Source organism: Triticum aestivum, chromosome 4A (genome assembly GCF_018294505.1).
Source record: "Triticum aestivum cultivar Chinese Spring chromosome 4A, IWGSC CS RefSeq v2.1, whole genome shotgun sequence".
In the NCBI taxonomy this organism is placed as follows: domain Eukaryota; kingdom Viridiplantae; phylum Streptophyta; class Magnoliopsida; order Poales; family Poaceae; genus Triticum; species Triticum aestivum.
The window spans coordinates 602,303,772-602,315,861 of NC_057803.1; the positions used below are offsets into that span (position 1 = coordinate 602,303,772).

A 12,090-nucleotide genomic window follows, 5' to 3' on the forward strand; every position below is an offset into this window, starting at 1 on the left:
AAATGAATGAGCAGTCTTTTTCATGGGGTAGAAATAGGATGGAAAATTTGTATGGAAAAAATTGTGTGACCAGGGCTGGGCCGGTGGGTAAGGCAGCCCCACTTGTCGCTTCTACTCCCAATCATGCGCAGGTTCAGGTTCAGTTAGGGAGTGTCGGCCATTAACATCTGAATCAGCGAGATGGCTCATGCATCAGTTTGGCTGCAACATGTTATAGTTTCAGCAGGTTTCAGTCAATTTAATTTCTGGGTTTTGTTTGTACTATAACATGTTGGTTGGAGTAGGTAACTGCTGCCTGCAACCCAACTAGTACATCAGTGAGTGTAGGGTAGCGTGGAAGAAAGATATTCTGGTGATGCCTTCAGTCCTCAATTCAGGGGCAATCTTCACTCTAGAGTGCTAGTCACCTGGATACAACAAGATCATAGTATTAGTCAAGTATATCTGCTTACGATGATGCTTCTTGCACCACAACACTTGATCCTCAATACAAGCGTATGCTACTGGTTGTACCTTCCTTCAATAATCTGACCTGCTGGCTTGCACGTTTGCTGAAGCATGCTCTAACAACTCACCTGGATTACATACATGATGCTTTCTCTGGCTGGCAGCAACAACGCAGGCGTAATGGCGACTCCTTTCACCCTCTCAAAGGATGGCATCGAGATGCAGTTTGCAACTAACCATATCGGTCGGTATGCATGATTACCAAACAAACTCCCATCCCATCGACTTGACTAGCTGATGAACCCAGTTAACATACCCTGATACAGAAACACTTCATTTAAACAAGTTTGCAGACAGTTGCAAGCTTGCAATTTCTACTTCACCTGACCCTTCTAGTTCATTTCTGTTTCACCTAACTCTCGTGTCATAATATTCAGGGCATTTTCTTTTGACACATCTTCTGCTGGAGACCATGAAGAAGACATCTCGTGAATCAAACGTGGAAGGAAGAATTGTTAATGTTTCGTCAGAGGGGCACAGGTTTGCATACAAGGAAGGCATCCGTTTTGCCAAACTGAATGATGAGGAAGAGTATGTAATTTCAGTCATTCTTATGTTTTCCCCGTACCATTTACTTTATTTCAAGACAAACGAGAGTCAGTTGCTGTTTCAACCTTGCGTCGTGCAGGTATAGCACCATCGCAGCATATGGGCAGTCAAAGCTTGCCAACATTTTACACGCTAATGAACTTGCCAGGAGATTTAAGGTATGCCTCATTCGGTTAAAATTTTGTGGTTGTTACATCACACCATGTCTTTCTTATTATTTTGATGAGTTTGTTAGGTCCAGCATGCTCTATGTCCGTGTTTATCCTAACAGGACTGCATGGTTTATTTGTTTCACTGCATCCAAACCAGTTGTCTGAGAGCTGAACTGATGCTCTTAACTGCTTTTGTCTGCTTTCAGTTCTTTATCACTATGAGCTGAACTGATAGCTTGAGCCCAAGTATCTCAAATCATGATTCAATATTTTGTCGAACAGGAAGAGGGTGTGAACATGACTGCGAATTCTCTCCATCCTGGAGTTATCATCACGAACCTTCTTCGCCACCACAGCATCATAGATGGTAAACATGCCTTGATTCACGCTTATGGCTTTGAGATTTGAATAACGAATGGAACCGAAAAAGAACAGAAAACACAGTAGACCATAAGGGGTGTCAGACAACAGTCGAAACGATGCAAATAGCCGTTAGCTGTGAAACTAAAATGATGATGATTTTGATTTGTTGGTTAAGATAAAAAATCAGATATCCATGGTCAAGCCATGGGCTTGTTTTGATTGATATCATCTTCATTTATTTTTTTGTGGTATGCAGTTCTGCATCGGACGCTTGGTAAACTGGTGCTGAAGAACGCTAAACAGGTACAGTTTTTTCGCTGTGTTCAGTCTTGGCAGGGTTGTGTGTCCATTTTACAGTAGTGCGTACAGAGACTACATCTTGTTTAAAAAAAGGAGACAAAAGAAAAGAAAAGGCAGTAAATGTTTGTAGCGGTCCGTGTTATGGTAATGGCCTTGTCAACCGTTGATTGAGTCGCTATGCTACCGTGTCACTCGCCGGCTTGGGCCATGTGGCCATCCATCCAGCCAGGTGGGTCTGACTTGGCTGGAAATGGCATATGGATCTTTCTTTCTTTGGTTTCCGAGCGCACACACGCACACTAAAGACATACATAATTTGATACAGTATGATTTTGTGGGTCTTGTCCTCCTAGGTTTACCGATGTTGTATGAGTTATTTGATTCTGATTTTGGTTTTGGTTTGGATTTGGGAATTGGAACAGGGGGCTGCGACGCAGTGCTACGTGGCGCTGCACCCGGATGCCAAGGGGGTGTCGGGCAAGTGTCTTTGAAGAACTTCAAAGAGGAATGTCCAGGAGATCTGAGTCGGAAGCCTTTGCCATGTCTACCTTGAGGATTAGCGCTTTTACCCGGTGGCGGTGCAATGGTATGATAGATGCTTGCACAAGCATGAAGTTGTCCATGATCGATCGTCCCCCAACGAAGGCACTTTAATTAGGCGCGCGCAATCAAATTTGGCAGCCAAAAAGGGGAAAGCTATGTATGAGGACCTCGCCTTGGCAAGAATTTTGGCAAAGCTGTGGATTAAACTCATAGGATGATAATCCTGGATATCCGTACGTAGCTCCGTCGCACTTGGGGACGCGAGTGTTGAAAGCCTCATTCATGCATTCAAAACCCATGCCGTCTGCATTGTTGAAGGCGCGCACAACATGCATTACCACCACTTTAATCGTGGACCACCAAACCTGATAGAACCTAGCCGAGAAGCAGTCAATCCCCGGTGCCCTATCGGGCAGCAACCCATGAACCACCTCCCAAATATCCTTCTCAGAGAAAGGGAACTCCAATGGCATGGGATAGATTGCCGAAAATTCGATGTGGTCAATGTTAAATGGAGTGTGTGCTTTGGACCGGAATCCCCAACATGCCCATGAAATAGGAGACTGCCAACTCATCCATGGCCTCTTGAGAGGAGGCCTTTACCGTGCCGTCATGCAGCTTGAGCACGTGATTCCATCGTCGCTAGCATGCAAGTGGAAGACATCGATGTGTTCTTCTCTTCGTGTCACAGTTTCCAGGTGAAAACCTTTATCCACCTCGGGCTCGGCAGCGGCGGTGCTCGCGTTCCCCTCTTGAGGGCGCTGTCGTGGAGGCTAGCTAGGGGACCTAGGCCGTGTCATGGCATTGTAATCTGTTAGTCCTGTGCTAGTGTGTCGGCAGCTTAGTCGTGAGCGGTTATGTTGGCATGTTATCTAGGATCTGCTGTCTCAGAGGACCTCCTCACCACATTGTATTGTTCCGCCATGTATTCTTGGTGTTTTTGCTTTATTTATAAAGCGGGGCGGGAGCCTGTTTCGAGGAGCATGCAAGTGGAAGAAGGAAGTGCTCGCATCGACATCCCGTAGCCATAGCAGACGAGAGTTTTGGCACAAGATCGTCCTGTGCAAAGAGGCTAGGCCAAGGGTTTTCTTCTTGAGCGTCCGTTGTAGCCATATCTCCACATCTGATAACAAGTGCCCCTCCCTGCTCGGCGGCTTAGCAGAAGACATTTCTCCAATTGCATTGGATTGAAAAAGCCCCTTTGGACAAACTTCTTGCCCACCCATGCAACTTCTCGTCCATCTGCTGTAGAAATGCCCTATGATGGTCTCATATTTATAGAAAAATTCAAGCATTTACAATGCTAGACTCTTGTGCAGTTGCTTATAGTAAAAAAACGTCAAAAAATTATAAAGACAACTAAGCGCATTGTCCTCCAATGCTCGACAATAATCATGGGCTCTAAATAAGTAGTCCTGACTCCCCATTTCTTTACTCATGTGCCCAGGAATCGAGCAAGCGCTCAATGCATCTATTGACATCGATGCGTCACCGGGCGCTCGGAATAACTAACGTAACTGGTATCACGAAATAAAATCCTAGCATCGACCACTGGCACCTTATAGCAGTTGCCCTTTAAAAATAACCAGGTTGTATGAAAAAGGATCGAGCAAACAGCTCAACCAGTCTTCGTACATGAGCTTTCGGCTAACATGCATGTTCTGCTCCCAAGAAATCAATCAAAGCTGTTTGTTACTCTGATTCTTTAACTACCTTCCACTTATGCTTAAAATCCAAAACAACAGCTATCATTTTGGTCATCTTGGTCCTCACCGAGCTGGGGTGCTGTCAGACCGATCTTCAAAAAAGGAACCACTGGACAGTTGGGTCCGACTGGTCCAAAGCGAGGCTCGGTTAAGGACCGGACTTGCCAGACCGCATGAAGCCTGGTATAAAATGTATCACGAATGAAATTACACTCAGTGATAATCATTGACATATCTTTTGGTACCTCATAATTTATGTTACTTATTAATCAAACAGTTCTTTATCTTTCGCTATATGATATCTCTCTATTATCTGTTCTTTGTGAGAGAACTCTCTAGTTTTTGTTGGCTATTTATACTAATTTTTTTTAATTATTTTGATTTATTTATGAACATAAAATTTTTATTCTTAAAAATTGTATTATATTCAGCATAATTTACCATATGATCGTGCTATTAGAATTTTAAAGACAATGACATAGGTCACAATTTCGACATCTGTTTTTACTTCCCTATTAGGCGTCCGTGGTTACTATCTTCGAAACATTAAAAGAAGTATACTTCCCTAAATTAAAATTGTGTTTTTTCAGCAAAAAATATGTTTTTGTTTCATAAAATTATATTTATAAGCTTCGTAAGAAAATATTGGTTGCACTAAATCTTTCTTAGATGTGAATTAGTATGTACCATTATATATATATATATATACATATGTTAATTGTGTTTTTATACATTTGCAATTGTTTTGGCATCTTTAAATATATTAATAGGGAGCCATATTAATAGAGAGCTCTAGAGCGTATGTGTCTAAAAAAAATCTTGATATATATGCCTCTATAGTGTATGATTTTTTTATCTTGACCGTAAATAAATAGGAAGCATAGAGTGCATAAAATATCTATTAGGGCCCTCAAGTAATTGCCATTGCTCTTTTATTTGGTTTTCATAGAAAAGGCCTTTATTGTTTGATCATGTGGTTCAATAGCTGGTCTATTTGGTCCTGGGACGGTAAAGAAGAAAACATAGGATTGAGATGGCGTGTCATAATGAATCCTACAAGAATCAAAAAACGAGTTCTTTAGTTGCACCATGGAAAAAATGGAGGAATTTTCTATAGGATTAGTGCATGCCAACGTCGTAACATAAACAAATGTATTTTCCATGAGGCTAGATTCAATGGAATATGCTCTAGAGTGTGTGTGCGATGACAAATGAAGAATGTTTGACTCAGGCCAGTGGTCAAATAAACAGTGTTACAGAACAAGTATATTAGACAAAACTCTCCTACATAATCAACTACTGGATTGTTCAAATTAGAAGGAGTTTATGGAGGAAATTATTTCACTAAACATGAGACATTATCAAAGCATGGAAACTGAACCAAACCAAAACAAAACGTAACATATACAATATACTGTTCTTGTTGCTACTTCTTAACTCGTCTTATGTTCTTCTCAAGACATCAAAATATTCACATGCCATCTCAAACACAAATACATAAATCTTATATTCCTCTCAAACTTCTCTGGATATTTTCTCCTCTATATCGATGCTAATCAAGCTTGAACTATTGTTGCACCATTGAATCCAAATGTACTATGGCTTCGTCCTCCTTGCTCGACCACTAGGGTTGGCCACACCAAGAAATAACACTTTGCTCGATATCTTGCTCACACATGAAAAACATCACTGCCACAATTTTTTGGGTGGTGCTCACTATATCGTAAAGATGTACTGACGACGGACCAATGTTCCATGTCTTATGCATGTTCAACACAAACCCTTGCTTGGGTCCGATAAACTATTCTTTCATCTGTATTGTAGTTACTCAGTATGTTGCTAAGACAGTACCAACAAATTGTACTTTGCTGAGTGTTGACACCAGATTTTGGCATGGCAAAAACCACAATTGAGATCGCCTCAAAATTAAAGTACCCAACATGAAAAGTTTTCGTTTTGTCGAAATGAACAATGTTGATATTTGGGTCATCTCCATCCGAGCTCGTCTCGGGGGCCAGAATTGTGCTCTGAGTGCTGAAAGTTGGTGTACTGTTCATCCGATTATGCAACCATAACGACCTCACATGAAAAGGTGCTCTACATGAAAATTATTCATCTCGTCAAGGCAAACGAATTTTCTTTTTGAATCATGTCAATCTGAGGCCGTATGAAAAAGTTATAGCCAACACAATGCGGCCCGACCATGACAAAGATATGGCACCCAACACCACACACCCATATACACCCATGCCTGATACATGGTGCGAGTTATCACTATTTTGGCATTAGTGATTCGACCCTAAAGATTATCTCAGATGAAAAAAACGTTCAACATCAGTTTTCTTCGCCTCGTCGAGGTGAACAAATTTTCTCTTTCGATCATTTCGATCCTAGGTCGTGTGTGGTGAAAAAAGACATGGCACAACAATTAAGGAGGAGAGAGAGCACTTTGGTGATCCCACGAAGAACCAATGGGAAGCACGTGAATTTAGGCAAACCACTTAAATGAAACAACTTGACCAATGCATGAAAGACTTTAGGTGCTAACTTATTAAATAAAATGAGCTTAACAACAACAAGTTAAGCACCTATGCATTGGGGAGTTGAGTTGCTAAGCTATTCAATGCATTTACCACCTCATCTAAACAACTTTGCATTGGAAGAGGCCTTATATATCACATGTCTGAAAGTTTTTTTTTGCATGGTAATACGCGTCTCATTCATATCATAAAGAACAAAGTATAAGTCACGTAAGAACCGACATGACAAAACTGAAAAGATAGCAGAACATCTCTGAGCTTGATAGCAACGCCCGTCACCTGCCTCTGGCACCATCACAACAGCCACCTTAAACGTCTAAACATGTAAACAAACAATGTGCGTGGCAAAACCAAGCGACACAATGCCTTTCCGGAGAACCCAATGATATGTAGAACTCCCTAGGTCCCAAAATAAGTGTCGGTGATTTAGTACAAAGTTGTATTTTGGGACACAGGGAATACAAATTAGTGTGGGATATATATGTAATTTTGTACTCGTACAAATTGACTCATTTAAGAGCAAGACAAAACACTAGCTGGCCTGAACTCCTGTGACGGGACGGTGGTACTCAAGGTCTGTATTTTATCTAGAGATCAGTGGAGCTGGGGTAGAAATATACTCCATTAGCTACAATATATAATATACCGGTACGTAGTTGATCTATCGCTTCCTCTTCTTGCTGCAGCTGCCGCCGTTGGTGGTCGACGTTTCGCTTTCAGCACTGCCAGAATAAGAGAAAGAAGGAGGAGGAGGAGGAGCAGGATCTACTGCTGCCGCTGGTGTGGTCCTCTCCCTGAACACCGCGTCCAGCTCCTCCTCGGAGAAGGAGATGGCCTCCGGCGGCATCTCAAGCAGCTGCCTCCTCCTCCTCCTCTTGCGTGGCTTCATCTTCCTCGGCGCCGGCGGGCAGATCATCTTGGCTTGAGACGGCGGCGAGGTGGGCGTGTGGTAGCCGTCGTCGGTCTTGTGCTGCGTGGCCGGGGCTGCGGGCTTGTCGACAGGGATCGTGAGGAGTGGCGGTGGTAACGCCGCCATGGCTTTGCTAGCTAGCTCGGTGGAGTGCTACCTACAACTAGTGCAAGCAAACTAGCTACGTACTCCAGCTGAATTTAAGCTAGCTACGAACGCAGGTGTCGGTGCACCGTGCAGGAATGCATACCAAAGAAGCGTTTCATTGGATACCCGTACCCATATGCATGCATGTAGCTAGCGAGCCGTTTGAGAGCTGAGCTGACCGTGCATGCATGCGTTCATGATTGACCTTGGATGCTTCGACGTACCCTTTGTGTACGTTGCATGCATGTTGTTTGGAGTGGTGCGAGTGCATGGCATGACTGAGTCCTGGGGACGGGTGGAAGCATCGATCCGGACGGACGTACGTATACGTCCAACGGTGGTCGATCCTACCGGTCGGTTCCCCGCCCTAGGATTCCCGCCGGCCCACGAACCAATTCCAGAAGCAAAGCTGAGCGCTTGTGTCTATACTGATGCTTAAAAAAAAGATTTCAGAAGCAAAGCACTCACGCAACGCAGATATCCCTAGCAAGAAAGAAAATACACGAACATCTCGGTAAGTCGGGACACTCCCTGCAGGCTTAATTGTGAGAAGCTTTTGCTCGCTGTTGACGTATAATATATTGCCTAGTCTTTTTCATCACTTAGGTCTTTTGGTTGCATTGGCTAGAGCATCCACTTCTACATGGTATCGGAGCTAAGAGGTCTCGATTTCAAGACCCGGCTGGCTGCAACTTTTGGTCCATGTTTAGGCCCGAAGGAGCCACATGTAAGGGGAGCAGGTTCCACGTGATCATTCTACTGAGCAGTGTGTTTGTACTCTTTTTACTAGGTCATTTCTCTCAGGTGGCAAGTTTTGCATATTTTTTGGATTTGGCATCTAAAAAGGGATAGCAAGAAAAATGGTCTCTTTTTGCATATGAACTTGCAATTTTACTTACTTTCTGTTGTGGATTAAAGGGAGGGAGGTGGCAACTTCAGTTTTGGCCTGATGGATCGGATCAGATATGCACATGGCTGTTAGAATTTAGGGTTTTAGTCTACCCCTATTCCTCTGCGCTTATTCGTGGTGCCGCTCACAATTCGCATATCTAAGGCTAGAGGGTAGGGACCTTCTTATATTGTCTTTTCAAAGAGTTCACCTCTTATATAGATATAAGATTCCTAGTCTTTTCCACTAGTTTCCGGGATAGAGTCCAGATTAAATTACCAACCACGATCATATTTGTCTGTTTAACGGATTCTACCCATTTTGTCCCCGGAGCACGCGCTTGTGAGCAACGCATCATAATAGAGTGTAAATTCTTCTAATTATGTAGATCAATATTAGGGCTGTAATCTAATTATACGATCTAGCTATTTCCAATCATCAGTGTATCCGGGTAGTCTTTCCAATATGAATAGTATATTGTATTCCACTGATAGTCGACCAGCTTCCTTAAGTATGTAAAACTTAACTACGTTCCAGCAAGTAATAATTTCATGATAATCATGTAAAATAATTCCATGCATAAGTACATGTATATATAAATTTCATAATGAGGTATTCCGAATATTAGTAATTTCTAGTAATTTGAATATAGTTGCAGGACACATAATTCTAACATCTTCCACTTGTCCCAAACGATCATTCAAATATTCGTAAACCCATAGCATTAACATGCTTGCCAAATACCTCCTGACTAGGAGGCTTAGTCAAGGGATGAATAATCATATCAACACTAGGGATCATTAGAGATCTTTAGTTTCCGCCTAATTATTCCAGCATAGCCATCGGTGGACGTCCTTCCCTTGAGGCTTGCGCGTCGGTGGACGTCCAACATGCAAGGAAATCCAACGGAACGGAGTGGCCGTGTAAAATTCATCAGAGAAAGCATCCAAGGTCCCAGTCCCGGGGAAGTCATGTTCACGAGGCCATCAGACCAATTGCTATTGCTACGGGAAGGCCAATTTTGATCAGGCTCATATTTCGTGCATGCTAAGGCCAACTCTCCCCATGCTTCTTTTATTTATCTTGCACGTGGATTGAGGAAAGAAAAAAGCATGTTCATGCGATCTATCGCTTAGATTGAGGAAAGCTTGTTTATTGTTGTTCTTTGTACACACGGTGCTACTTGGATGTTCACGCCAATTGCCAAATCGAGTCAGCTAGCTCCTCCTACTAGTATTACTTGCATGAGGAATTGGGATCTTGCCCGTGGATCTTCTTCAATTTTTCACCGCACAAGTGGTTGGTCCCAACACAATTTTTACGGTTTGGAAAAGACAAATCATGTTCTTTACTTCTACAGAGGAAACAAACCGGAAAGGCCAAGGAAACCAGGGATGGCAATTGATATAAGTTATGACTAGCACATATGTCCGTGCGTTGTGACGGGAGAGAAATTAGTATGCATTTAAAGTCAGTGAGAATTATATGTGCAAGCAAAACCCTGTGCACACACAAAAATAAACATTTAGCTTCTTCGTTTTGCCGGGTGTGAAATAATAAATCCGCTATTTTTTCATTCATTGGCCCGGTGCAGTAAAGAGTTTTGTTACGTCATCATCGTACGCTAGAGAAGGCCCATGAGTTATTTAATCTACTTTTCTTTTCAATCGACAATATTTTAAGGTATGAAGTTTCTGAATATTGTAGGAAATATGATGCATTTTTTAAATCTTGAATAGTTTTCTGAAAACTATCTACACTTTAAGAAAATCGTGAACAAAATTTGACACCGCAATATCTTTTAAAATTCACAAACACTTTCTGAAAACACCAATATTCTTGTGAAAATATGAACATTATTTGAATTCGTGAACAATTTTTTAGAACGTGAACAAGCATTGAAAATTCATAACATTTTTCGAAAATGTGTATCTTTTAACATTATTTTGACTTGTGAAAATTTCACTCAAACTAGAATATTTTTCGAATTTGAAGCATTTTCTAAATTGCCATTTTCTTTTTAGAAATATTGAATTTTTTTGAAAAACAATAAAATATAAAAAAATGGAAAACAAATTCAAGTCCGGAATATTTTTGAAAATAGAAAAAAATTGGAATTCTAAACATTTTATATAATTTGATTTTTTCTGAAATTCTAAACGTTTTTTGAGAATTTTGAATTTATGAAATAAATTATAAGAAAAAGAAACTTGGAAGTAAAAAAGCAATAGGGGAAGGAGAATAAAAAAATATATATAACACAGAAACAAGGAAAAACGGGCCAGCCCATTAGTGGTTGTCCTGTGCGAAGGTCCGACTATTGGTCGCCCTGCGCGGAAAATATAATTTTCTCAGCTGTGTCGGCAGAAAAATAAGTGGGCTAGCTTCGCTGGGCCACCGCGCGCGGCCCACGTACGAAATTCCTCTGGAAAAACCTTTTTTTCTAGCAGACAAACGCATATGAATTTAATATCACCTCGGATAGAAAAAAATTGTTTTCAGCGGTGAACGGATGAAAAATTAACGAAACGCACCTTACTTTATTAATAGGTAGGTATAGATATAGATATAGATTAGTAGGTATAGATATAGATATAGATTGATTGCTAATTCACGGAACAAGTCAGATTTAATTCGCGTACGTGAGTATTGCCTCTCCGTCGAGTCTGCAAAGCAGCTTGCAAGGATGGCAGCAAGGATTAACTTGTACGCATACACATCTACATGAAGTTCATGTCCAGATTATTTGTCTAAGGATCAAACTGTGAAGAGAAAGGCTGGTGTTCTTGGCTATCTTGACACTTGTGCGCACCCTGATAAGGGACGGAAAACACAAGGAATTAATCTGCGTAATCTCAGCTTCCGTCTTCACCCAGTATACAATTCATAACTTTTAAAAGGGATAAACATTTTTCAATACCAATAATATTGTTTACATTACATAAACATTTTTTTACATGTCATTAACATTTTTTTAAACAGTTCAAACATTTTTGAAATGTCACAGCCAATATTTAATGATACCAACATTTTTGAAATTTCACAGACAATATTTAATGTGTGTGTGTGTGCGCGCGCGGGCGCCCTATGTCTTGCATTCAGCGACAGGGGATAAACCCTTTCGGAATGGGAGCGAGATGGGCCGGCCCAGCAGAGTGAGGCCACAGCCTCCTTTTTCTGTTTTCTTTTAGGTTTTCTGTTTCGTTTATTCCTTTATTTTTAAATTTTTGTTTGTACATTAAAATATTCTAAATATATATGTTACAAAAACACAATTTTAAAACATTTGAGAAAAGTGTTGATGAATCATTTGAAAAATGGTAAATGTTTATCACTGATACTAAAAATGTATAAAAAAACTGTGTATAAATTGTTTGATCATGTATTTAAAAAATGTTAATCAAGTGTTTGATTTTTTTATGAACAAGTATTTTAAAAATATTAATCAAGCATTTGAATTTTTTTAACGTGTATAGAATTATTT

General features: G+C 41.0%; 1 protein-coding gene across 1 annotated transcript; it reads left to right on the top strand.

Moving 5' to 3' along the window:
- The first annotated feature begins 307 nt into the window (after window positions 1–307).
- On the top strand, window positions 308–2,682 carry LOC123087423 (short-chain dehydrogenase TIC 32, chloroplastic-like). Its single transcript, XM_044509427.1, has 6 exons — window positions 308–691; window positions 885–1,038; window positions 1,136–1,214; window positions 1,491–1,575; window positions 1,828–1,874; window positions 2,294–2,682. The coding sequence occupies exons 1-6, from the start codon at window positions 589–591 to the stop codon at window positions 2,360–2,362; spliced, it is 537 nt and encodes a 178-aa protein (XP_044365362.1). The 5' UTR covers window positions 308–588; the 3' UTR covers window positions 2,363–2,682.
- Window positions 2,683–12,090: the final 9,408 nt, after the last annotated feature.

Excerpts from the sequence above, each read along its gene's own strand:
- LOC123087423 (XM_044509427.1), top strand. The coding sequence starts at position 589 with ATGATGCTTTCTCTGGCTGGCAGCAACAACGCAGGCGTAATGGCGACT. Across the intron at positions 1,039-1,135 it reads AAACTGAATGATGAGGAAGA|GTATAGCACCATCGCAGCAT; the intron begins GTATGTAATTTC and ends TGCGTCGTGCAG. Across the intron at positions 1,576-1,827 it reads CCACCACAGCATCATAGATG|TTCTGCATCGGACGCTTGGT; the intron begins GTAAACATGCCT and ends TGTGGTATGCAG.